General features: G+C 43.0%; 1 protein-coding gene across 4 annotated transcripts in view; it reads right to left on the reverse strand.

The window, feature by feature from the left end:
* Nucleotides 1-26,296, reverse strand: part of bt (projectin protein bent) — a 258,850-nt gene that overhangs the window by 11,663 nt on the left and 220,891 nt on the right. For all 4 annotated transcript variants that reach the window (XM_084576962.1, XM_084576961.1, XM_084576964.1 and 1 more), the window contains 29 exons: nucleotides 24,866-25,025; nucleotides 22,746-22,934; nucleotides 21,483-21,596; nucleotides 21,279-21,383; nucleotides 20,184-20,381; nucleotides 17,242-17,353; nucleotides 16,471-16,649; nucleotides 14,929-15,207; nucleotides 13,662-13,834; nucleotides 13,314-13,443; nucleotides 12,120-12,425; nucleotides 10,251-10,535; nucleotides 9,340-9,627; nucleotides 8,801-8,966; nucleotides 8,361-8,482; nucleotides 8,234-8,266; nucleotides 8,046-8,111; nucleotides 7,822-7,912; nucleotides 7,338-7,541; nucleotides 5,529-5,670; nucleotides 5,270-5,469; nucleotides 5,032-5,184; nucleotides 4,891-4,936; nucleotides 4,712-4,792; nucleotides 4,500-4,605; nucleotides 1,996-2,113; nucleotides 944-1,116; nucleotides 611-656; nucleotides 18-165 (listed from right to left, as the gene is read on the reverse strand). In XM_084576962.1, the coding sequence (XP_084433088.1) occupies nucleotides 18-165; nucleotides 611-656; nucleotides 944-1,116; nucleotides 1,996-2,113; nucleotides 4,500-4,605; nucleotides 4,712-4,792; nucleotides 4,891-4,936; nucleotides 5,032-5,184; nucleotides 5,270-5,469; nucleotides 5,529-5,670; nucleotides 7,338-7,541; nucleotides 7,822-7,912; nucleotides 8,046-8,111; nucleotides 8,234-8,266; nucleotides 8,361-8,482; nucleotides 8,801-8,966; nucleotides 9,340-9,627; nucleotides 10,251-10,535; nucleotides 12,120-12,425; nucleotides 13,314-13,443; nucleotides 13,662-13,834; nucleotides 14,929-15,207; nucleotides 16,471-16,649; nucleotides 17,242-17,353; nucleotides 20,184-20,381; nucleotides 21,279-21,383; nucleotides 21,483-21,596; nucleotides 22,746-22,934; nucleotides 24,866-25,025 (4,413 nt within the window). The remainder of the gene's footprint in view (nucleotides 1-17; nucleotides 166-610; nucleotides 657-943; nucleotides 1,117-1,995; nucleotides 2,114-4,499; nucleotides 4,606-4,711; nucleotides 4,793-4,890; nucleotides 4,937-5,031; nucleotides 5,185-5,269; nucleotides 5,470-5,528; nucleotides 5,671-7,337; nucleotides 7,542-7,821; nucleotides 7,913-8,045; nucleotides 8,112-8,233; nucleotides 8,267-8,360; nucleotides 8,483-8,800; nucleotides 8,967-9,339; nucleotides 9,628-10,250; nucleotides 10,536-12,119; nucleotides 12,426-13,313; nucleotides 13,444-13,661; nucleotides 13,835-14,928; nucleotides 15,208-16,470; nucleotides 16,650-17,241; nucleotides 17,354-20,183; nucleotides 20,382-21,278; nucleotides 21,384-21,482; nucleotides 21,597-22,745; nucleotides 22,935-24,865; nucleotides 25,026-26,296) is intronic.

Below are 26,296 nucleotides of genomic sequence, written 5' to 3' on the forward strand. Positions count from 1 at the left end.
AGAAGCAGGCAGTGTACCTCTGGATGTGGCTTTCCCGACAGGCAGCAGAGCAACTTGACGCCCAGGTTGGTCTGGATGACTCGTGGCCGCAGGTGGAATGTGAAATTGGGCGCACTATCGGCAGGCTCTTCCCACAGCTGGTACCTGAGGGGCTCTCTGCGCCGCCTGGACATGCAACAAGCCACACGTCAGCAAGGCAGGCACTGCTCGTGGACATGTCCCAACTATTCCACCTTTCTTACAAAGCGAAAATGTCCTCTCGCATCTTAAAAGGCAAGATGGGTGATACAGGTTCCACACTGTTCAATACTGATTACGCTTAAAGAATGAGCTTCCTAAAGTTTGCTGGAACATATTAGGCTGTTAATCAATTGTTGCTTACAAGTATGCGGTAGCGAGACAACCCTGCTTCAAAAATGTCTTCCATAGTATACTATAACTGTGTTTCTAGAATACTACACGGCTTGTAATGATAGTGGATTAACTCTATTAGACCAAATTCACAGAGGAATGGAACGAGGCCTCTTCTCAGTTATTTAACATGCAATCTAATAATTAAAGTTGTGAAACGAGGTTATCAAGAAAACCAGTGTATTGTGTAAAAACTTGCCTGACAGGTTCCTCAAGTCGAACTTCTGGAATCGTGATTGGCATGGCTGCAGAGAAAAATGGGTCACACAGTAAGTAGAGGCCGATGTACAAGCAAAGATTATACCGAAAACCATGCACACATAAAAAAAAAAAAAAACTCAGTATTGCTAAACTAAACACAGCTGCAGAATTCGACGAGGTCATGCATCAACTGCACTTCAACCACTGTTTTTTATACTGATTTTCAATTAGCAAGGAAATTTTACTTTCAGAGATACTGCACGATTTGGAGAGCAGGCAGAAACACTATGATCAGTGAATCAGGCCACTGAATGGAATTCCAGAACCTCACCTTGGACGTTAAGGAAGACGGGCTCTTCTCGGTAGCCATAGCTGTTCTCTGCCCGGATTATATACTCGCCGCGATCATCCAGGCGGCACCGGTTCAGGATGAAGTAGTAGTCGTCTCCCTCATAGCGCTTCATGTGCTTCACGCTCTGCCGCAGCTCACAGCTGTCCCGATACCTACGAGAGTGTGACCTCGGCTCAGAATAGCTCCAGTGGCATCATGTTTAGGTACTTTCCAAAAGCATAACCACCAACAAACCGTCAACACAGTGCAGGAAGCTGCAGGGAACTTCAAATGGCACAGAAACTACACCCGCATTGTGCTCTCAAAATCTGAGCGCGAATTTGCATCCCTGAAGCTTCGATTTGAAGCCGGAACTGAGGCAAGCCCATCTTAACTGGCACGGTGGTGTTTGTTTGGAAGCGAAGGATGCACCTATGGCTGAGAACATTTTCCCGCAACTTAATTAACATTTGCGACGTCTACGCCAAAAGGGACACGCTGCCATGCAGCTGTGCAGCTGCATAGATTGCAGTAACTCAGACAACTGATACACTGTCTGTCCCCTTCAAGTGCAGATTATTATCCAAAGAGAGGGAAATTGTTCATGCCAAGACTGCACAGAAAAAATTCCCATCCTTCTAGGTGCTGAGTGATCGCATTGTTCCTGCCAAGATCTTTGTACCATGACTCAGGACTACTCTCAATTATACAGCCTTCAACTCATTCCTACCAATAGAACTCGTTATGTAAACAAAGAAGCCTAATTTTAGCACTTTAAAGGGCTTGCCCTAGCAAAACAGACAAATCAAAATTCACACCTGTTGGGCCCAAACAAGGTGTAATGTGAAATGCAAGGCTGGGAATGCTTCTGCAGACTATTTTGCACGTGCGGACATCTTCTGCACTTTAATGCTAATTAAATTATTGCGAGAGCAGAAGGAGATAGAGAGAAAAAAATAAGAGAGATCAGAAAAGAGAGAGAGCATGCAAGCAAGATAATTTGGTGAAATTCAGTGCAAGAGCTAGCAACCATAAAAACTGCATTTTCTCACCAGGTGATAGTAGCTGGTGCGGCTGCAATGACTCTGCAATAAAACTTGGCACTTTGTCCCTCATAGGCAAAAGCGCTGGTAGGTTTGATGACAAAACGTGGAGCTGCCTGCCTTCGGTCTGCGAGAAGAGAAAAAGAGAAAAAAAAAAAAAAAATCCCATGGTCTAAACACTGTGCAAAAATCTTTATATCCATGCCCCTCATGAACACCAACAGCAATTAGCATGATGCAAAAGTTTCACACCAAGAAATATTTGCACATCACTGCTAGATTTGATGTGGCTATGTGATGAAAGCTGAACCAGTTACTGGTCTTATGCTATATTATGTCCGTTCTATGCTATAGTATGTCTATAATCTGCTATAGAATGTCTGTGTGCATATGTCAGGGACATATGCACACATACAGAATTAAACTTTGCGCATATGTCACGTGTGAGTGGAAGCCGCTGCTTCAAGAGAAACAAGAAACCTGCTCAAATAGAAGTAAAGAAACTATCAGTGTGCAGCATATGAAGCAGATGGAGCCATTCACGGGAATAAAGCGAAGCAGATGGCGTAAAGTGTGCGCGGCAGAGCGGAAGTGATAATCGACGAAATGGCAGACTGAAGAAAGCCAGACGTCATGGCCGCCGCTTCCATGCAGTCATGACCGGTTTTGGACACCACGAATTACACCAAATCATGGAGTCCACGGCTGCGACGATATGTGGGCGCAGTGCACCCTGAGGCGAGAAGTAAAGTGCCACTATATTCCTGGCCCCGAGACATTTGATTGGTGAAAATGACGGAATTAGAAGTAGTACCCATTTCAAGTTCCACCATTTCCATCAATCATATGGCTCTAGGTCAGGGAGATAGCGACACTTTCGATAACACAAACTCAGAATATGGACCCAGCTCTGTGCGGCTGCCTCGGGGCTACGCTGGGGGACTTGAGCTTTGGAGCTGGTGCGGGAAACATATGAGAGGCAGCCCCCTGGGCCAACACATCCCGACCTGCGATTTGGATCAAGATGTGCCTTCGACTACGCTTCGAAGGCCCCAGCGATATCACCTCAAGTGACGTCCTTCATGAGCATTGCAAAGACAAGTAGCAATCGAAACATTTCTATTCTCACTTATTCGTTACTTTGAAGGACTCTAAAGACTAATTAGGACCATTTTTCATTATCGTAAAGCTCACCTGCATGTGGAATTATTGGGTTGTGGATGATTATTGGTGCCTTGTAATGTGCTTACTTGTTGATGTTACTGTTTATCATTGTAGTAAACTTTGGTTCTGTAGCGAGAGCTACACTAGGCTTTTAATGCAGAAAGTTGGGCGAGTTGGTGTTTAGATTCAGCAGACATAGTTCTAGCGCTTCAGACAGAGACGAAGGGAGAACACAGACACCACAAATGCTACCAGTCTAGCATTTCACGGTGGCCGGGAGAGGCCAGCTGTGCGCATGCACTGTTACCATTGCAACCGGAGAGGATCAACAAATGCGGTGTCACGTGATGCCAAGCGGATGAGCAGTTGTGCGCATGCGCCGATACTTTGGTCATCAGAAAGACCCCACAGGTGTGCCGCGCACTCGTCACCACCTCGCCGCTCTATTACCCGAACCGCACGTTGCATGTGCAGCATTGCGTATAAAAGGCAGAGATGAAATAAACAGCTGTACAACATCCTGAGGTTGTCGCCTGGCACTTGGCTACTCAACAAAAAGAGAAGGCAGAGATGAAATAAACAGCTGTACAACATCCTGAGGTTGTTGCCTGGCACTTGGTTACTCAACAAAGAGAGAATGAGCGTAAGAAGGCGGAGAGAGCAGCGGAGATGCCTAAACAGAGAGAGGAAAGGCTTGCCATACGGTGATGCCAGACTGCCGAGCGTAATAGACGAAGCATAACAGCCAAGATGGGGCTTATGGAGGACATCAGTCAACGGGAACCAACAGAAGAGGATGTGAAGGTCTGTCGCATGACTGATCACACCATTAGAGTTTCTGAAAGTGCATTTGTGACTCAGACATTTGAAGCAGACTTTGTGAACAATCTGTTTGGACACATGTAGTGCGTGCGAGAGACTGTGGCTAAACGTACAGTGACTGCAACAAGCTCAGCCAGGGAAACATACCTCTTGCTACGTTTATCCTGGCATAGCTGAGCTAAACCACTGCCAATTTTATTTATTTATTTATTTTTTGTGATGGGGTGCACCTCTCTGGTCTTCTCAACTCACGTTCTAGACATGTAAGAGACAGCATGCTATTAGACAAGTGCCGTCAAAATGTTTTTTTTCCTCCGTGTATTAGCTGGTTGAATGTTTAGAATTCCCCAGGTGGAGTCGATTTGTAACAATGAAGTAATTAAACGCTGGCATCCACTCAAGTGCAGATTTACAGCTACAAAAGAAAGCTGTACAGCTTTCTCAGAAACTGCAGTTAAGGAAAAATTTGTCCAGATTTCGAGAACACTGCCTGTTCTTCAGAAATACAAATGTTTAAAAGCACTTACCGAAGTAGAAGTCGTGTATGTTGTACTTCTTGTCGTGCAGCTTTCGTAACGAGCTGTAGTTCGCAATGTGCCCAATGGGTACAGTGCAGCTGTCCCAGTAGTGACCCTGAGCAATCAAGGAAAAAAAGAAATTCAGAAACAAGTTGCATTGACATAATGTGCAAATAAACATATAGCGATGTAAAACTTGTGTGCGCAAATCATGAGCTCACATATTTTGCCCTGATGTGATCCCGGAACTTGATGTAACGGCTATTGGGTATTGGAATGGTTGCTGAATCCTTGATGTCACCCTGTAATATGAACAAAATGTGCATGTAGTTGGACCTGATGGCAACATTGCTTAATAGCCCTTTGAGAACACAGCTTATTCAGCTTATTCGATACACACCTTGAGCCAATCATGCTCCAGACACTCGTGCGCTGTCATACGTTTACTATCGAGAGAAATAAATCAGACATGAGGTGGTGAGGAGCACTTTTTTAAAAGAGATACGAGCTCTGTAATGCTAAGAAGACAGAAGATACGCACTCCTTGTTTCTTGTGAGCAGGCGGCGAATGAAGTCCTTGCCTTGCTCGGAAACATTTGCAAAGGCTTCATCATCAAAGTCCCAATCACATGCCTTAACATTCTTCAATGTTTCTACATCGTTCTCGCCTGCGAACGGCGACAAACCACTCAACCTGCAAAGACGGGAACACACATCACAGTCAACAATGCAATGCACTTCGGCACAATGGAAGTAGTCCGCAAGAAACCAGTGCTCACAGGACGTATGCCAGCACACCGACTGCCCACATGTCCGTGTAGAAACCGACCGGTTCCCGGTCAACAATTTCGGGAGCTGCAAACTCGGCAGTGCCGGTCGATATTTTGACAATTTCGTTTGGATCAAGCTTGGTGGCCAGGCCAAAGTCAATGAGCTTGACGTTGGTGCTGGTCCTTGTCTGGCACATGATGTTCTCAGGCTGAAAACAGGAAAAGAGGTGTCAGCACGCGACTCCACATTCGGTCACACATATCCCACCTTGAGATCAAGATGGATGATGTTCTTTTCATGCATGTGCTTGACACCCTCACAGATCTGCCGCATGTAGTTGATCACTTCAGCCTCAGACATCTTGTAGTCTTCGTCTGTTATGCGTTCAAACAGCTCGCCTCCGGACATGCTAAAGGACAGAGACACAATTAAAATCAAAACTTGAACACTAGCAAATAAAATGAATGAAATGAATAAACATTAAAGGTAAAAAATGGTTAAAGAAAAAACCACATATTTTGTTATCAGTGTACATTCAAACCTTAATAAGGGTAATAAGCACACACGAGCCAATTTAAGCTAAACAATATGTAAACTGCAGTTCAAATAAAAAAATATACAATATGAATTTATTGTCACTGACTGACTCAACAGCTACACGTAACATTTGCAGAACGTGTGAACCGCAGACCAAGCCATCTATAATGCCTTCTTGTAATTTGATTCATCAACAACTCAGTGTGCTATAAACAAAACACAGTTATGTCATCACTGGCCTCAATAAACTACATTGACAGTATCAGGTGATGATGTCAAACATTTCAAAATAACATTCAGCACACTGTCCAACGTAAGCTCTGTATTCATCGTCTCATAAAAGTTTGGTTGATATTAATTACTCGTAGCAATAAAAAGAAAAAGTAAAAGTAGGGGTATGTGAATACAGAATCGTAACTCTTGAATCAAAACAATTTAAAAAAAATCGAATTGAATATTGAACAGTGTGAATAATGAACTTGTTCAGCAGAGCCAAACATACACAGCATTTTTAGGGAACCTTCATTTTTCCTTCAAGAGACCAGGAAAAATGTTTGAATTATCAAATGTGTCTGAAAAAAACTGTCAAGCATCATTTGTTTCACATAATTTTATCTAATGAATGCTCTGAATATGGATGTCTACACATTTGAGATAAAAAATAGGTGACAACGACAATGTTTGTGACTTCAACAAGTGCTTTGATTTGCGTCCCCTGTTGGGAATGTCAACCAGAACTTTCAGTGCTTCCGCGGTCCTTTCCGCTGTAGCAGTGCTGCCTATTCGCATGCAGCCCTGTCACCTTTTGAGGATGCTTTAACGCACGGATTGTGCAGTGAGGCAGTGGCGGTGAAGCATCCTCAAAACACAACGGGTCAGTATACTTGAAGCGCGGATGCAAGAGAGGGAAGTATGTATAAGTGAGAGGATCGTGCCATGCTGTCCCATAATAGAACTAAAAGCCCAATGGCCATCAAAGCAGTATCCGGAACGACGTAACTGGCTGATGCGCATGCCTGATGGCAGTGGTGGGATGGTGTGAATTAAAGAGAAGTGAAATGAAACTATGCAACTGGGTTGTATTTCAGTTATGAAGGATTTCTGAACGTCCTTGTGCCCTCTACAGAGCGCATGCCTGAGGGACTCGGACACCAATGTTCCAAACAATTCATGTTCAGGGAACTCTTTTTGACCGATCGCATGCTTCATGGGCCACGTGGCAATGTGACCACCTGTCCTAATTAATGAGCGTTGAACACCATAACTTACATGGCAGTTGGCCGCGGACCACGCTTCTTGTTCGAATGATCCAGATTTGCGAATTAATAGGGTCAAATTAAAAAGATTTTACTGTGTCTCGTCTTCCTTGTACCGGCATCAAGCCTTTCGCATAATATATCAAACATACATACAGTCTTCCGATTCTGAATACCAGGTATTCGATTCCAAATAGAATAATTCGAGAACTTGTTATTCGATTATCAGCACACTCATAAAAAAAAACAAAAAACAAAAGTTGAGATGCTCGGAAAGACTTACAATTCATAGATGAGCACCATTTCGTCATCGTCCTCAAATGCATCGTGCAGGCGGATGAGTTTGGGGTGATGCAGCTGATTCATGATGTCTATCTCCTTGCGGATGATGGACTTCTCCAGTGGATGAGAAACAGGAATGAACTTGGCAGCGTAAATGTGGCCAGTCTTCTTCTCTCGGCAGCGATGCACCACACCAAAGGCACCACTAGGGGATAAGGCAAAGACGGAAAATAAGGTGCATATTACACATTACATTCTTTGAAAAAAAAAAAACAAAAAGAGAAAAAAAATCTACCTAGAGAAGCATTCAACACAGTCTTACAGGGGTTGGTGCGAAAAACAGGACCGAAACAAAAGACAACATGACCATTATTTATTATTTTTTTCCAACTTCTGTGAAACGTGGAGAACCAACTAGTCTAACTCCATGATCTGGCAAATTTAATCCTATATATTATTAAGAATTAAAAACATAAGTGACATACGTTCCAATTTCTTCCAGGATGTCATAGTAGTCGTATACACTAGAAGTCTTGATGTCAATTGGTTGCGGAATGTACTTGTCATAGTCGTGCACTAGAATGAGAAAAATTGAACGATTGAAGTAGTGTAACATAATAAGCAAAAAAGGACACAAATGACAAATGGTCCATTTTCTCAAGAAAATGTTAAGTTTGTCAACTTCTGTAGTAATTGAACAATAACATACCAAACTGGTCATAGTTTGAAATTTTGCCCTCCGACCTTCCTCTGATTTTCTTTCCATGTTCATCCACTGAAATGAAACAAAATTAAGGTGAATATCAGAGAGGTAGAATTACTTTTTTCTTTAGTTCCTCGGATGGCTATAAAGTGCAGCCACATTGGTACCTGAAGCAGTCAAATTTGCTAACATACCCATGTAGTCTTTCTTTTTTTCTTTCCTTGATGCTGCAGAAGAAAATAACGCACAAAATGTAAAATTATCATAAGAGTTAGCAGGATTAGTAGAGGAAAGAAAACCTAGAGAGATTAGCATGCTTACGTTTGGTCATGATAGGAGCAGTTGGTTCACAAGGCTCGCTCCTGCCAAAGACATTCTCAGCATACACACGGAACTGGTACTCCTTGGATGGGTTCAAGCCAGTGATCTGGTGAGTTGTGAACCTAAAAACGAATTGTGATGGATACATAAAGATCAACAAGGAATCCTGATATGACAGAAACAGAATAAATCAAAATGCTCATCAGCCTCCGGACATTTGCATGTAAAAAGAATTAATTGCACTCCAGAAACAAAAAAATAAACTTCAAAGACACGGGAGCTGAGGTGCTCAGAAAACTGTGTTGCCATGTTGGTGGTCATTTATATATATATATTTTTTGCTTTGCTTCTGCAATAAAGACAGGATGAATGGAGTAACCAATAGAATGATGTGCCCCCGGTACTTGAATGCCGTGTTGGGGGCTGGGCAACTACTATACCTGGTGTTTCCACAGCGCACCCAGGTGGTGAGTGGACTCTCCCGCTTCTCGATCATGTAGTTGGTGACATGGCTTCCACCATCCCACAGCGGTGGCTTCCAGGAGAGCAGGCAGTTGTCGTCATTGATGTTCTCAACCACAGGGTGCCTTGGCGGATCGGGTTTGTCTGTTTGAGGAAAATAACAGAGTCAAAGAAGCGTGAGTCGAAGAGAAAAGTTGGATCACAGGCACATCTCATGCATAGCAAGTTGTGTCTGCCGTGACAGCAGCCTGATGCTATCATCTGGTCAAATTATGCAAACACCACGTTTTTCGCCTGTATCCCAGCCCCTATAAACCATACAATAGAGCCCTGGGTGCATCTAATACACAAATGAAAGCTTGTTTTCAATCACTGATAAGGTACGCGAAGCCACTCCTAACAGCAGAAAGCAGCATTACTTCAGACCGAAGGAAAGATAACAAATGCATTTAAGCTGCTAATGGCTGCCATGACAGTAGCTAGTCGTAGAAGATGATGAGCACTACATGATGCTTACCGCTGATCTGGACCTTGATAATGGCAGAGTCCATGCCCAGTTCGTTCTCTGCGACCAGGCGGTATGGTCCGCTGTCAGTCTTGTTAACGTCGCGGATGGTGAGAATGGCATGCCGCTCGCCAGTCTGGATGTCGAAGTGGCTGCCGCTCTCGATCTCCTCCCCTTCCTTGAACCACTTGATGCGCGGCTTCGGGAAGCCCGTGAAGGGAATCTTTAGAACCACATTCTCGCCCTTCTCGAAGCAGGCCAGTTCACGGAACCGAGGAGGCACGTTGATATGCGGCGCCGCTGCACAAAGAAAATTAAACAGCACACTGTTGTGCCCCTGGCTCCTCACTGCTGTGCGCTAAGGCTTTGAACTCTGAGGCACTCCTTTGATTCGTAGCTGAAGCATAAAAATTTGTACTCATTAGAATTACAGTGCACTAAAGTTTAAGGTTTGATGATGCATGAGAGGACCTGATATCTTACACTGAGCTCATGCAATAAAAGCAAATGAAACTTCGTCTCACAAGAGAAAAGGGGTGCGTAAAGGCAGTTTGATGAAGCCCCCTCTACAAAGCAAAGATTGTTGAATCCTTGGCTGGCTAAACCTTTTTTGAAATAGATAAAAGGCAACCAGAAAAGAAGACTTGCTTAGCACTTAGCAGCTAGGTAGAAGTTTAAATAAATTCCAAAGATAAATAAAAGAGCTAGAAGAGCATGGGATTATCTTTCAGTGCACTTTCTTTCAGTGCACAGTAATCTTTCAGGATTATCTTTCAGAGCACAGTAATCACCCTCAGATGAATGAGGGTGATTACTGGGGGACTAAGTTGCAAGAATGGTGGCCCAAAATCTTGGCAGATATCTATCTGTCTGTAGGTCAGAGAGCTGCCTACAGAGAGAGAGAGAGAGAGCTGTGAACTCACTCTTGATGAGTAGCTCTGCACGGGTGGTGCGGGCACCGCCCTTGTTGACAGCTCGGCAGGAGTACTCGTCGGCATCCTCCCCAAAGATGTCCGAGATGATAAGCGTACAGAGTTCACCTTCGCGCGTGATGCTGTACTTGAGACTCTCGTGCAGCTCGCGTGTGCCCTTGTACCAGGTCACTTCGGGGCTGGGATGGCCAGTCACCTTGCACTGGAACTGGGCACTCTTGTTCTCGATGCCCGTGGCCGTCTTGAGAGGCATGATGAACTCGGGCGGTGTTGCAGCTGAGGAGCCATGGGGAAAGAAAAGTAGCATTATTGTCGCTATGCTGCCAGGAGCAAAATTGAGATTTGATTACAGTTGCAGCATCACTGTGCTAAATTATTTTTAAAACATAAAAAGAAAAACGTCACTCTGTTCAACCTGCCATGACGGCTCAGTGGTTAGGATGCTTGGCTACTGAACCTGAGTACTTGGGTTAGAACCCGACTGTGGCAGCCATGCTTAGATGGAGGCGAAATGCAAAGGCACCGCTGTCTGCAGTGCATTGTCAGTGCGATCACTCGGCAGTAGAGATTATTTCATAGCCCTTCACTACCATACCTCTTTCTCTCTTCTTTCACCCCCACCTCTTTCCCTTCCCTCAGGCTGGTTAGGTGGCCACCGAGAAAAGTAACAAGATGCTGTGCTTTTCCTTTCTATATGCCAATTTACAACATTTACAATTGAAATTGTAATATTTAAACACAAGTAGACATTATTGATTTATGTCTGTATGATTAGACTGAGCTGTACTTTGCAGAATGGTTTGTGATACAAACTGGTCAGACCGATTTAAGCATTTGAACTAAAACAGCCTTACTAGTTTCCCCTTCTTCATGAAATGATCAAAGATGATCTTTCAGACATCGTGCACAAAACTTGATTCAAGCAGAAAATGTAGTCTTATTTTTCACTCATCTGAATCTTCAAGCTTCACAACACTCATTTTTCCTACAACATTAGAAACATTTCCTTGAAGAACTAAAAGATGCAAGTGCTTGCCAAATACAGAGGTCGATCAATAAGTCACTGAACATGCAGAAAATATATATATACACAATTAAATGTTTACAGAGTGCAACATCAGCAGATAAATTGAATTTGATCACTGTTTATTTTTTTCCTTAACATAACCTGAAATATAGATATGCAACCTAATTCCACACATGCAAATTACACAGTAAACCTTGAAGTCTCAAGCAATGTGCCCTGGCTGCAAAGAAATTAAAATTTTCTATTAAGGTTTGTGGGGACATACCTAGCATTGTCTCCTTTAAAGTCATTTTTCTCCCGAGGCCGGTGCAGTAGTAACTCTACTACTACTGGGAGATGGTGCTAGTGTCTGTAGTTACATTAACTATCGAGAGATGGCACCAGCATAGTGGCAGCACGAGTGCAATTTACGGCTGATGTGGGAAGACTTCCTCTGCCTCTTCGGCATTGGGAACTCGTGTGCAGACATACTGTGGTGGATGCCACGCTTGCTAGCACGGCGAAGCCTCGCGGAAACTTATCCCACCCGCTCGTCCTATGTGGCTTTGGAGCATATTCCATGCCCTAGCATGGGTGAATATTTGCTCTCAACCTTGCTGGTGAGTCGGAAAATCTCGATTCCTTAGCTTATTTTATTACTTCCCGGCGTTACTAATGCCAGTTTGTTGTCACCATGCGCTCCGTATCGCCTGTGCTCACGGGGTGGGTTTGGCACTTTGGACTGTCAAACCCCACGTAGATGGCAGACTCGTGAGTCCTTCTTTTTTTGTCAATGTGTGTACCTCCAAAGAATAGAGCCATGGCAGCACTGGTGCAATGCTGGTCTAACTCACCGTCTGGGTCCTTGATCTTGACCTGCTGGGAGTTGGAGGATGGCGGACTCTGGCCAGCCTCGTTGACGGCAAATACCCGGAACTCATACTGGCGGTCCTCGATGAGGTTGGGGATGTTGATCTGTGTTGGCAGGCAGAGGTGCGCGGGGTTGACGCGCTGCCAGGCCTGGGTGCCCATTTCACGCTTGTCCACCCAGTAGCCCAGAATACGTGAGCCGCCATCAGACTCCGGCTTCTCCCAGGAGAGGTTCACAAAGTCGCCTCCCACCTCTGTCACCACAGGCATGCCAGGCGCTGTCGGTGGGTCTGCAACAAGAGAAAGAAAAGTAACTCAACAAGGTCCGTGCATTTGTATGACTTTGACCACAATACACCACAAGGCTGTGATTCGTCAGCAAATGCAGATGACCAAGGTCAACAGCTGCTGGTTTCCAGAGGCAAAAGTTCAGCACAGAGCAATTCTGCAGGCTAAGACTTCAGTTGCCATGAGACTGCCTAACAAGAAAAAAGTGCATCACAAGGACACTTCTCTGCTCTTTGTGGGTGGTGTGGAAGTTGAATATGGAAGGACATATGCGTTTAATCGTTTTAGATAAAGCATGTTAGCATGTTGAGATGCACCATTCTGCTCTTCTGGAGCTGCCAGCCTTGATGGCACTGCAGCTGAAGGGTACAAGAACCAAATGCATTGCGAAGTTTCAGCTAAATGGTGCAGTTGCAGTAACTGTACCTAAGTTCAGTGTAATAGCATAGAGTGATGGCTGGTGCGCTGCTTTTTTCCTAGAAAAAGTTCAGTGTGTTCATAATGATGGCATAAATGGTAAAGGATGATGCTCTTTTACAATATGCAATGAGACTGACTAACTGCTGTTCTCAAGAGGGCTTCACAGAATTCCTGTGCACCAAACATTGGTGCAATCCATTTGCTGCGGCTGGACAAGTGAATAAATAAATAAATAAAGCCAAAAGAATAAGTAAAAAGAACAGTGTTCTTCAAATACATACACTATTTACAGACCTTTATAGATTTTAAGATGTCAACACTGCAGTGAATGGAAGCTTTGCAAGGTTAACAGTATCATGCGCAGAACTCTCCAACATTACTTTTTCCTGTGACTGCATTCATTCTGTTACAATGTCCACGTTACTTGTCTAAGTAGCAACAAGGTGCAATGAAACTAGCCTGCCACTCACCAAATGGCAACTTGGCAATGATCGGGTTTGTGCCTTCCAGGGGAGCGCTCATGCCGTTCTCGTTGACAGCCATGACTCGGAAGAGGTACTCTCCATTCTCAGTCAGGCCTTGCACTGTCATTGTTGTATCCTAGTAAACATAGCAAGATAAAAGAAGGCTTAGAAAAACTCAAACCAATCCTCCATAATTTAGCACAGCACATTGTTACAGTAAGCACAAGCAGAAACAAATCTTGTGAAAATGCCTCCTGTGACTTAGCATGTAATATTTCACTCCTAGTCTTTTGCCACACAAACTTTCTGGGAGTGGATTCGAGATGTCAGAGATGCGGCAGGCTGTGCACTCACCCGGCAGTAGGTACTGGCAACCACCCACTGGTTGTGGGTGGTCTCCCTGCGCTCCACCACATAGTGTGTGATCTTGCAGCCACCATCATATTTAGGCGGGTGCCAGGCCAGCCGGCACGTGTGCTGGGTGATGTCCGACACCTCCAGAGGCCCCACAGGTGGCCCGGGTAAGCCTGCCAGCGAACCACTTAGGGTCAGCAGCCTTCTTGGCAACAACTGATGCTAATACACATCATTTTTTTCAATGACTACAAGCGCCACACTGCTCCCAAGGGCTCCCAAATGCTAAAAAAAAAAAGAAAGGCATCCTAAATGATGAAATGTTGTTTCAGGACCATCACTTGCAGCCTCTATGTATCCTTCATAAGCCTAGATCATTTGTCAGGAACAAAAGAACCCTTAATTTACAAGTAAAGGATGGATGTGCCCAAAACCAAACAAAAAACTGCAATAGGCATACCCCAACCATATTCTATACCATGAGGCATGAGCTCTCTGGCCACAAAACTGCCCCTGCAACGAGAGACTGAAGTGTTTCATTGATTCGTTAATTTCACCCTTCTAGTAGTTCTCAGCCATACCAAGCAAACTCCTCCTCCCCTACCCTCCAACGTCATTCTGTTGATGTTGGAGAACAAAACTGATAAATGCCGGTGAACTTTGATGCGTTCAATGGAATGCTGACTGAGTTCGATGCAACACTCGGTCACCTGCAGCCAAAGCTTTCGCTCCACATTCAGTTCAGCAGCGTTGAAACCCTAAAATTTTTCTTAAAGGTTAAATTAAAAATTAACGGATTTACTGGATTAGCTTTAGATTGGATTATGGACTCTTCTTTGGATTGGGTTACGAGCTAATGAATTGGACTGTGGACTTTTTGGTTATGGACTGGATTCTGGTCTGGATGTGGATTGGCTTTGGATCTGCCTTGTCAGACCCACGTCACTGATGAGCTACTTAAGGCTTTCGACTTAGTACAACACAGTTGCCAGTTCATTGGCAAACATCCGATTCAAACTTTTGACACCAGGACCAAAAAATGACTCAATTGCTACAGCTTCAAAGTGAATGGCAATGAAGTCTAGTGCCAAAAGTGAGATCATCGCAAGATGCTTGCGACAGTTATTGGTAGCAGCGATACCTGCGATTCAGCTTTAGATTACATCTGGCTTTAAAACGCTTTTGTTCTCAGTCAAATTACAGCACTCATAACAATGCTGTAACCTACTGACAAATAACAACAGGCCAAGCAATGAATTCTGCTTACCTGTGACATACAGTGTGAACTGGGCATTTGCCGAGCCACTGTTGTTCTTCAGGGTGAGCTGGTATTTGCCCTCATCAGGCTTTACTGCCTCACGCAGGTACACGATGATGTAATCATCAAACACTGTGTACTTAAGGTGGTCACTCTCTGGCACCTCAAGACCGTCCTTGAACAGCGACACCTCCATTGGTGTAGAACCCGAAAAGTAGATCTTGACTTTTCCATTGTCCTTTTCTGGGACAAACACCTCGTTCGGGCAGCGCTCAATCCGTGGTGGAGCTGTAATGGGTCAAACGTCTCTCAGTAACTGCACATGTTGAAAAAGAGTCTGAGCAACGTCATGCAGTTATGTTTGCTTGATGCCATACAATGCGCTTAGATAAACATGAACATTTTACAGAGTCATTTCCTTGTTATTCCAAGATATTAAACCTGAAAATTCAAACAGCATGACTAAATGTCCAAACCTAACAGCACGCATAAAATGAATAATCATTTATGTGAGTAAAGTCCCATAATCTGACTACCAGATTTTTGCAGAAGCAATTTTTTACATAAAAAAGTGACTTAGTCAGATGCAGGTCAAGAAAAAAAAAAGCGGCATCTAGCTATCCAAGGACTTCCCTCCAACCAATAGCTGCCGAGCTACACCATGATGGCATGGCCAACTGCCTTGCACTCATGAGTAGCGCTTGGAGCATAGTTTCTTCGAGTAAGCCCGTGCTGACAAATAATTCCTAAATGCTTCGCGAGTTCCAGCAAAAATACATACTCAATTCGATCGACAGTCGTTTGCTCATCAGAGTACAACAGGTAAACGACGAATTATGATGGTGAATTTCAGCACTGTCGAGTTTTCACAAAACCGCATCGTTGTTCTGCACTTCACTGCATCAGCGGTGTCACCTCGTATAGGCCGCCATGGAGCCCTACGAGGTGACATCGCTGGTGACACTAATAGACGGATGCAACAACCGGAGACGCACAATTTGGTAAAAGTCTGCGAGCCTGTGAGCGCGGAAGAACACATTTTTCTGTTTGTTTGTTTTTTTCCCCCGTGTGTGCCGCAACGTCACACATTTGAAACAATGCCACTGGCTGGAGTGGGGTCCTTTGAGGGCTGTTTGCCGCTTTTTTTCTTGGCCTGTATCGACTATAGAGTGCCATTATTTTTTGGCTCAGATAAAATACACCTATAAATCAAAGTGTAAAAAAGAGAAGTGATGTTTGTAATCTAGCTATACTCTACATGTCTGGCCCAGTAAACAAAAACATTTTGTACCATGTAGAAAAAGTTTAAATTTAACATCTTTACAGTTTCAACAACCTAGCTCACTGGAATCGTGGTTCAATTTGAGGGAAGCTAGTTCACATGTGCTCAGAAAACAACAGTATGCAACTGCCATCATCAATAGGCAATTTTTGGTTCAAGAGGCAGAGTAAAATTTTTCAATGTACACCTCATGAAACAAAAGTCACAATGCACAGAGGCTTTTGCTTTAATCAAACCTCACTAGAACAAATTAAAGGTTCGCAACGCACCAGCGATCTTGAGGTCAGCGGAGCATCGTGCGAAGCCCAGAGGGTTGCTGATTTCACAGGTGTACTCTCCTTCATCGCCGTCTTCAATTTCACTAAAGACCAGCTGGTAGACACCCTCTTCTGTCTTCTCGACAGCTCGGATTCTAGTTCCAACACGAATGTCCCTGCCATTCTTTAGCCTTTGAGGGAAAATAATATCAGGAAAAGAAGGCAAAATTGTCAGCAACTGCGCTAAACAGTAATGTTCAAGAAATTGAAACCAAGACGGTGTTTTTAATGGCACCATTCATGCGAAATTAGCCACAACTTACATGCCATTTACATCCTGTAGCATAGGGAAGAGAAAAAGTAGTTAATGTACCAATTCTGGGCCTGCCATAGGTGGGTAAATAACCTATAAGTTATGATACATCACAGCTGAAAGAGCCTTCCTCTGACAAACATTAGTAGGACTGTTTCTTTTGAGCTTAGAGCAGTAGCAGCCAGTTTTTTACTAGTTTTTTATGCTTGATTAATTAGCAAGAACATACCTACAATGCAATGTTTTTCAATGAAAATGCTGCAACTACTGGAGTGCATAGTTGGGACCACAAAAATTTTTAAAGATTAATTAGGTATGTCAGTCGAGAATTTAGCTGTTACAATAACACCCCCCCCATATGTGATGCACTCATGAAGTGGCACCACTGATTCTTCTGAATGATACGATTAAATTGCTCAGACACCTGGTTTGGAATTCCTAGAGAGGTTAAGGCTACACAAGGAACCCACCATCTGGATGTTGGCACAGGCTTCCCAATGGCTTCACACTCAAGGATGACCTGCTTTTTAAGGCTGACATTCTTGTTGAAGAGTCGCCGCACAAACTCCGGCTTTACTCCATCTGGGTTGAAAACAACAAAGTCAAAACTTGAGCACAGTGTTCCATTGGATATGTCCTCTTAAACATTTAGACACACATTTCTGATCTAACCACCAACAGTCCTCAGTAGAAGAGCTTATCCTGACAGCCAATCATGACTGGCCGGAAAATAAATCCTCGCAATGCAAAATTTTACAACGCTGTTAAAAACCCACGCATATACTTTTAGACACCTTTTAAACTGGCTAAAATGGTTCAGTCGCCAGCAATTAATCTTACAGTGGCCATCAACTGACAAGGTTCTCATTTTGTTGCACTCTTCTTTCGTTCTCTTCACTCTGATGCCAAGATTATAAGTATGCAATAAACAATGCTTTCAAAGTAATTTAATTAATTTTACACTGACTTTTATTATTTTTTTTTTTGAAGCATGCTTTACCATAAGCACTGATGCCAAGTCTTGGTGCCAGGTCTATGAAGAAGTGGGGTTTAGAGACCACAACACAACTATAAGCTTGATTTCCTCACCCTGTCTAGAGCATGTTCAATGAAACATGCCCATTTGCAAGGCTCAATTTGCACCCTCGTACTAGAGCATTTCAATTTCCATGCATGTTTATCCCACTATTACAAGTTATCTCTCTAATGTAGCGAAAGCTACATTGGCTACAGTCTCGCCATTTCGCCATGCCTGTCCAAAGAAGAAAAGGAAGAAGGAAAAGAAGAAGAAGAAGGTAGTTGGTAGAGGCAAACGACAACAGTGAATTGCTAGGACAGAAGGTTCATTTGAATGTTGTGACGGCGATATGCCCCGAAGTTCGACGTAGAGACGATGTAATACCACTAGAAGTCTTCTACACCCAAATGAGAAAGGTCGACGACGAGAGGCAAGGGGTGCTCATATGTGAAGTGATTCCACTATGGCACAAATAAAGCTGAAATCATAGAGTAATCTACTATGTGCAAAAGCCATGTCTTTACTTTCAAGCCGAGCCTAAGCGTAGCCATGCAGATTGCCCTCACATAACTCCAGGGTTAACCACAAGCTAAACCACAGCTAATTTTTTTCTTTTTCTAACCAGTATAAAAGAGAAATGAACAAGGGTTGAGCGGGAGCCTCAGTTCGCAAGCCGAGCAAATGTTTCGACCAGGGGACTTGTCTTCATCTGGGCACAGCCCCCTTGTTGAAGCGTTCGGTTCAGTTTCAACTTTGTTGATACATTCTCGGTTCATACAGCTTTCCATAGCATATGCTCAAAATTGCAGGCAGTAAACAATCTCCCATAAAGTTACAGTGCTTTTCCTTTGGCTAATACGTTCCTGGATAACACGATATCTTGGTTACTAGGTTCAAAATTTCGGCAAATTTAGGTCGCATAACATGTTTCGCAATCAAACGAACATGTGCTAACTTGTGCTAGCTACATGAACTGAACAACGGCGCTCACCTACCATAGCTGCTTTCCTGCAGCGCCTAGGTGCAAAGGGGCAAAGCATCATAGGATGCTAACGGGCCAACATGCGGGTGCCCGTGGAAACGCAACTCCATGAGAAGAAACAGGATGGCTTCTTTGTGGTTCGTTACAGGGCATAGGGGTGAACAATTTGAGACCTATAACAATGTGCTTAATATGAATGGGCCGAATCCGGGGGATACAGCATGAGCAAAAACATGGTGACAGTAAGCCATCGCGGTGGCTTCTCCACATTTCACTGGTGTAAGGTGGCAAAGCCTCCTGAGGCAACTAATCAAGGAATCTTGGCTCGTCATTGCCACCTACGAACTGTATCCGCTAATAAATCTCTTCTGCGCTTAGGACGACGAAAATATGGACGAAATTCCGCGAGAGCTAAATACATTAGCTGTTTATACTTTATGTCAATAAATGATGATCTACGCTTTTATGCAGTGAAAGTGTCAATTCTAAGTGCCTTTATACCTCATTCAACAGTTAAAATTTTAACGCGAAAGCCTTTAATGGCTCATACTCGCAGCCATGACCCTGTCCGTCCGGCCACGAGAAGTGTCAAACTTCGCGAGATTCTGCGGGATACCGCGAGATCGTGCCTTTAATGGTTCATGCTGACGGCCATGACCCTGTCCGTCCGACTACCGACATGTCGCACCTTAGCTAGTACTAGTAATAGTTATGGCTAATGACTAACTAGTCACTAACCAGTACTAAATAATGACTAAATAATCACTAACTAGTACTAACTAGTCATAATGACAGAGATGACTGTGACTATGACATCATCACATGGTGACATCATCGGCTATGTCATATCCGGCCATGTCTAAAACCGGAACTGACTTCATAATGACGTCACATCCAGTCATAAAGACACGACAATACACGCATATACAGAGCTGATCCCGTCAGGCATCCGATACAAGCGTCCGTCCGTGCAGTGCCTTTCATATAGCACTTCCTCGAACGCTGCACCACACAGCATATAGAAGCAGATGCAGTACAGCAAGCATCAGTGGTGTTTAGAATTGGTTTACAGGAGAGCAAAGGTGCAGTACCTGTTACAATTCTCCGTGGACACCTGAACTGAGCCATAAGGAGAGGGGAATGAAAGAAGAAAGAAAGAAGAACCACTAGGCTTTTGCCTCATCTCACTTTAGTGGTCCAAGGTGTTCCTTAGCAATTTTTAAAAATAAGGCTGTTTAGATCATACGTTTTCTCGTGTAATACACTTTTCCACGCATTATTTCTTAAAAAGCCTATCAATGAAGTTTTCCTAGATTCTCACAATGCTAATCTTGGTGATGACAAAGCAATTTCTCCTCTTCCTGTCACTGTACCCTAAAAAAATAAGAAAAAGGAAAGGAAAAGGCACTAACCTGTGTATTCGGTAGCCTTTATCGGTGTGGTGCACAGAGATGGTTCACTCTTGCCGGCAGCATTCACAGCGTACACGCGGAATTCATACTCATTGTTCTCCTTGAGCTTCATGTCTGTGTAGTCGCAGTCCAAGATGGTGTAGTCGTTGGACACCAGCCAGAATGGGCTGCCCACTTCACGGCGCTCCACAATGTAGCCTGCAAGGATCACCATATCGTCGGGACTGACATACTGGCATGAGGAACAACAGCAGAAATTATTTATGTCCACAATTTACATACATAAAGTGCTGAAAGTAAGATTTTTTTTTTAATCCGACACATTTAGGTCATATTATGTCACAATGTTGCAGGTGTAGTAACTATCAGGCACTGCAAGCTAGCCTTGACATGCATATCTTTTTTTTTTTAATCCAGGTCGTTAACTCGCTGTAACATAACAAATGGCTATTAACAATACACCAAAGCTGGTGTTACCTATAAAATATTTTGTTCATATGTTCAGCTTCACAAACATAACAGCAAACACAAGTAGCCTGTCCTTCGAGACAGTATTCCCTTTGCTTCGGCAGCAATAAAGTGAGACTCGGCTGCTAATACTAAAGTTACACTACACCACATTAGGCTTTCTATCTGACTCACTTTATGTCAAGAAAATGCAGATAAATAACAACCCAATTTGTTTTATTGTTTCATATGCACACAAATTCTGCAGAGAGTACTTGGCCAAAAACCTGTTTTGGCTATGGTTAGGCTATACCTAAGCACCCTATGTACAGTGGCAGTTGTGGTGTCCTATATAAAAGAAAGAAAAAATCTATTAAAAACAAAATGCTACAGCTGAGAAGCAGTGAAACACTCATGTCTCATGTACACAATTATCAGATGAGAAACAGGAGGTACATAAAAAAAAGTGAACACCAAGAAAGCAGAAAAAAAAAAGCTGACAACTTAAAACAACTATAGTAGCAGAGTACTAATAACCGTGATAGGTAATAGGTGTCACTACAGATTAACCCCAGTGCAATAGACATTTCTACTATAGCCAAACTAGAATGGACAAATCGCTGCTGTAATAAAGCGGGCAATAAGTACCTGTAATGCGGCTTCCTCCATCTGACCTAGGTTTCTCCCACTTGAGATCACAGTAGCTCTTGCCGACCTTGACGACCTGGACATTCTGAGGTGGCGACGGGACGGCTGTAGCAAAGGCAGTGTCCTTCAGTTATCTCTGAATGCACAGACATGTCAACAACAAAATTCAAGAAAAATAATATTTCAAGTTGGAAAAATGCGTACTGAATTTGGGCTTCAGTCGTAGCGTTGCCGTAGGCTCGCTGGGTTCACTGAAACCAGCTGCATTCTTGGCCTTCACCCTGAACTCATAGTCCTTGCCCTCGAACAGTCGGGTGACTGCACACAAAAATGTGAGAGAAAAAGAGAACAGCAAATGAAAGACTGAACTGAAAAGTGCGCGGTTTATGCCCATGAGAGGAGCACCTAACACACACAAGAAAGCAATAAGGACGCTTTGAACAATAAGACTGTGAGGCAGTTAGACCAATGATGCAATAATTTTGTGAAAGTATATGGACATTTACTCACAATGATTCCAATGATGCGTTTTTTTTTTACTATAATGACTGTTTTTATTTCACTCATGCCACTTCTAGAGGTGTGCAAATATTGAAATTTTGGAATACGAATCAAATACAAATACGGCAAAAAAAGGCCTTAGGATATCTAATTGAATATCAAATATGCGATCAGTGGAAAAAAGAAATAAAAAATAAAAAATTTTGAACATCCGTTTTTTTAATATAAATCGAATAACAAACATATTAATTAGTATTCAAAATTTCTAACATTCGCACACCTCTAGTGAAGTAGAATATATTCGGGGGAGTGAAAGGTGAAGTTGGGGTAGCAGTAGCACTGGCTTTGTCACAACAAGTCCCCAACAAACATCAATACAAAAAGAATGTCGGTTGAGTCAGTGCTGTCAGCATAAAACTTCTCTTTAAGCAACACATTTTTTTCCCTAGTCACTCAATAAGTTCATTCAAGCATTTTGAAACTGCCTCGCCACTGTGGCACAGTGGTTAAGATGCCCAACTACTGTGCCGGAGTACCCGTGTTCGACCCCTACCGCCGGCAGCTGTGTTTCGATGGAGGCAAAACGGAGAGGCGTCCATGTGCTGTGCGATGTCAGCGAACGTTAAAGATCCCAAGGTGGTCGAAATTACTCCCTAGCCCTCCACTACGGCACTTCTTTCTTTGTCTCCGCTTTCACTCACGCCTTCCTCCCTTCCCTTACAGCGCGGTTTACGCGTGCACAGAACAAATCTGGCAGATACTGTGAGTTTCCTTTCCTGTGAACCAATTACTATTATTATTATTATTATTATTGGGTTCTCTTCCTTCTAGTACTTTACAAAAAACAATTAAGCCCTTATATGTTCTACACTTTGCAAGGGGGCAGGAGACTTAGACACTTCAAAAGCTCCAACTGTTCTGTACAACTTTGCAGCTGCAAACCAAAAGGGGGAAGCTAACTCTCACCAGTATAGGATGTGTCCTTGACGAGGCCATCGGTGGCGATTCGCCACTTGCCATCTATAGGCTCACGATACTCGACCTGGTAGCCTTGGATCTTGGAACCACCATCGCTGGCAGGACGATCCCACCTCAGGCTCACGCTGGTTGTGTCATAATCCACAATGTCAGGGCGGCCCGGTGGGCTTGGCACATCTAAGAATAATAGAATGACCTGTACTATCAAACTCTGGCACAAACACAATACCAACACAGCCTGCTCTCATGCCAGCCGTCTTTCTTCCTTGGCCCTTTTATCCTGTCGATCGCTCAACGATCGACAGGATCTCGATCGCATTTTGCACTTAGCACCCGCTCGTGGTTATTCTCACAACAGTACAAAGTGCATAAGCACCCCCTGGTGCACAGCCTGTTGTAGAAGACATCATCTTTGCTGCTATACACTCCTAATAGTAATGCAGACTATTTGGCAAACAATGACAAGATAGATGCGAAAACAAGACTGTTACAAAGTGTCCATTTCCAAGTTTTCGCTCTTTCTTGGAGTGTTTATATTCATTCAGCACGTGAAGAAGTGGTGAGCTGGTACAGCTTGGGCATGACAAAAAAAAATTACGGCCAGAAAGATTACATGAACAACACAACATCCAAAGTCGCCAAAATTACGTGTTGGCATTCTCAGTTGTGTGATCCTAAGCAATTATTTAAAATCATATTCTTGTTATTTGGAAATTCACTACAAGGCAAACCACTATATAGCAAATGCGGTGTGTTCTGGTAGCTGGCACTGCCAGCTTTCAATTTTAGTTTTAAGTACTGTTTTATGTGACATCCACACAACTTGATAAGGATGCCTTTGATAAGTGCATGCTACCTATTCCCAATAAAAAATAAAAAAGGGTGAACATTTCTGATTTGCAGGGGCAATTATCTTGATGGGAAGCGGTGGATTCAAAAACTAGTCATAACTAGTCTTGTCGAGTTGCTGTTAGCCTTGGTAATTAAAATATATACCAGAACTATTTTTCGCTGATTTTTCAAAATTTTGGACACAGTCATTATTTTGGAGAAGCGATATCTCGGCTTCTATAGCAGCTATAGTTATCATTCTTTTTTTGCCAGAAAGATAAAACCATAAGTTCTCTAATAACACTGCTTTTCTGTTTGCCAATATTATCAAAATAAATCACTTGGCCCAATCACCAAAATGACCTTTTTCTTTGGCAAGTTTGACGAGCCAGAACTTTCTTCCAAATCATCCTAGAATGCTCAATTATGCTTTATAGCAGTCTTTTGTGATTCTAGATTATTTAAGGATCAAAATCTTCTCCTCAAGATCTGATGTTTACAAACCACCTTCCTCAAAACTAAAAACCAGCTTTCCTTCACACATTTAATCTACCTGACAGTTTGCAGTTTTGGAAAGAGCACAAAAAAATGCACAAATGTTGCAAATCTGGTGCAAATCAAACCACAATTAAAAGAAATGGTTCTAAGAAGGGTGTCTCCCCTTAAACAGATTTTTTTTACATTGTAACTCGTTTTTTTTCAGTTTTCTCAAGATGTAAATTTTGCCTACCCTTCCATTTTGTAGGTGGCATTGTGGCTCTTCTACTCATTAGATTTTAATGATTCCATTTTTACCTGGCTTGTGATTGTGCAAGGAACACAACGAAGCTATTTATAAAAGATCTGCTCTGCATGAACATTTTGAAAACGCATGAAACTCTAGAAAGAGGGAGGTTGTATTTGGGAAGCTGTAAATTCAAACTTCCATAAATAACTTTGCCTGGAAGTAAGGCAGGACTATAAAAGTAGTTTTACTGTGTTCCTTAGACACTGAGAAACAGATCCTTACAGTTTTAGCAATTTTCCGTCAGTAGATACTTCTACAAACTTCCTGAAAATTTTAAGTACCAAGGTTATTTATGCTGAACAAATTTATGTAGAAAGAAGCTAACAACATATCTGAAATCAGCACAGAAATTTACATAGGCAATGCTGATTTCATACTCATAGCACAAATATTAAGAAAATTTTGTTCAAGACCCAGGTCCCTGAAACACACGTGGAGTGTTTCTTTTGTGCAAGAGACTTGAACAATGAAGTTACATCTATGTCCCTACCGAATGGGAACTTGGCAGTGATGGGACGATCAGTCTCCAATGGCGTGCTGACACCATACTGGTTCTCCGCACTGACCCGGAAGTTGTACTTCTTGTTTGGTTCAAGCCCAATGACATCATAATGACAGCCACGAACAAAGCTTGAGAGCTTAGTCCAGATCTGAAACAGAGGGGCAATTCTCAAATTCAAAGTGCTTCCACATTTTGCGTCCACAAGGCTGCCATTTTGATTCAAACAGATATCAACAGTCTCGCTTTTCTAACTAGGAACAAAACTGGAGATGTTTCCTTCACTACACTGGCATCACCTGGCAATTTTGCGCAGCACGACCGTACACAGACCATTCACAAAAATGATTAGCAAAAATGTGCATACCTTTATCTTCAGCCCTCAAAGTCACACTGATACGAGGGGTGTTCATTAAAAATCTCCCCTGACCAACTGTTTATGCAGGATGCTGAAACGGCATAAGTGTAATGACATGCACCTCTATAGGTTACATGCCGATTTTCAAATAGGGGTGTTCATTAAAAATCTCCCCTGACCAACTTCTGTTTGTAGCAGGATGCTGAAACGGCATAAGTGTAATGATGTGCACCTTATAGGTTACATGCCGATTTTAAAATAGGGGTGTTCATTAAAAATCTCCCCTGACCAACTTCTTTTTGTAGCAGGATGCTGAAACAGCATAAGTGTAATGACGTGTACCTCTACAGGTTACATGACAATTTTCAAATATGAACCACTTTTGCTACCGCTGAAGTAGAGTGAGGTGTGGTAATGGACCCAGAATAAAGACCAGTCATCAAGTTTGTCTACATGAAAGGCTTTGTCTACAAGTGAAAAAAACGCCGTTTTTGCGTGCGTCTGTACGCGACCGTTCCCCTTCCTCCTCATTCTCCTTCTGCTCCACGTGCACGCGCTCCTGCGTAGACTCCACAGACAGCCATGCGCTGCGCGGCCGCGGCTGCGTGTAAGTTTTGTAGTTTCTCTCTGCTCCGCCAGAAACCAAGCGCTGGCCTCGTGGAGCAAACTCCAGCTTGTATTCCCTATAGTGAACAATTCCTTTATTGATTTTTAGTTAGTTTCAGGTTCAGTTCTAATTTTATTTTGCATAAGAAGGTTGAACACACATTAAGTATTCGCTGAATTATAATTAAAATTCGAAATATCAAGGTAGTTTCTTGCTAAGCCGCCTTCACAACTAATGAAACTAAGTTACGCCTCCTTAAAGTTCGATATGTGATCAGCTTGTACAGACAGCCTAATGACAACGCGCAACAAAGTCCATGTTTTCTTGCTATATATATATATATATATACAACTAATGTACCAGTGCACTGCGGTCATTTGAACATTTCTTCGGTTATTTGTCAGCTACATTCCTGATCCTGTAAAAGTAAATTCTTAGCGCCTCCTTTGAAAATGAG

This window comes from Amblyomma maculatum, chromosome 8, assembly GCF_055883805.1.
Source record: "Amblyomma maculatum isolate TAMU_Amacu chromosome 8, ASM5588380v1, whole genome shotgun sequence".
In the NCBI taxonomy this organism is placed as follows: Eukaryota; Metazoa; Arthropoda; class Arachnida; order Ixodida; family Ixodidae; genus Amblyomma; species Amblyomma maculatum.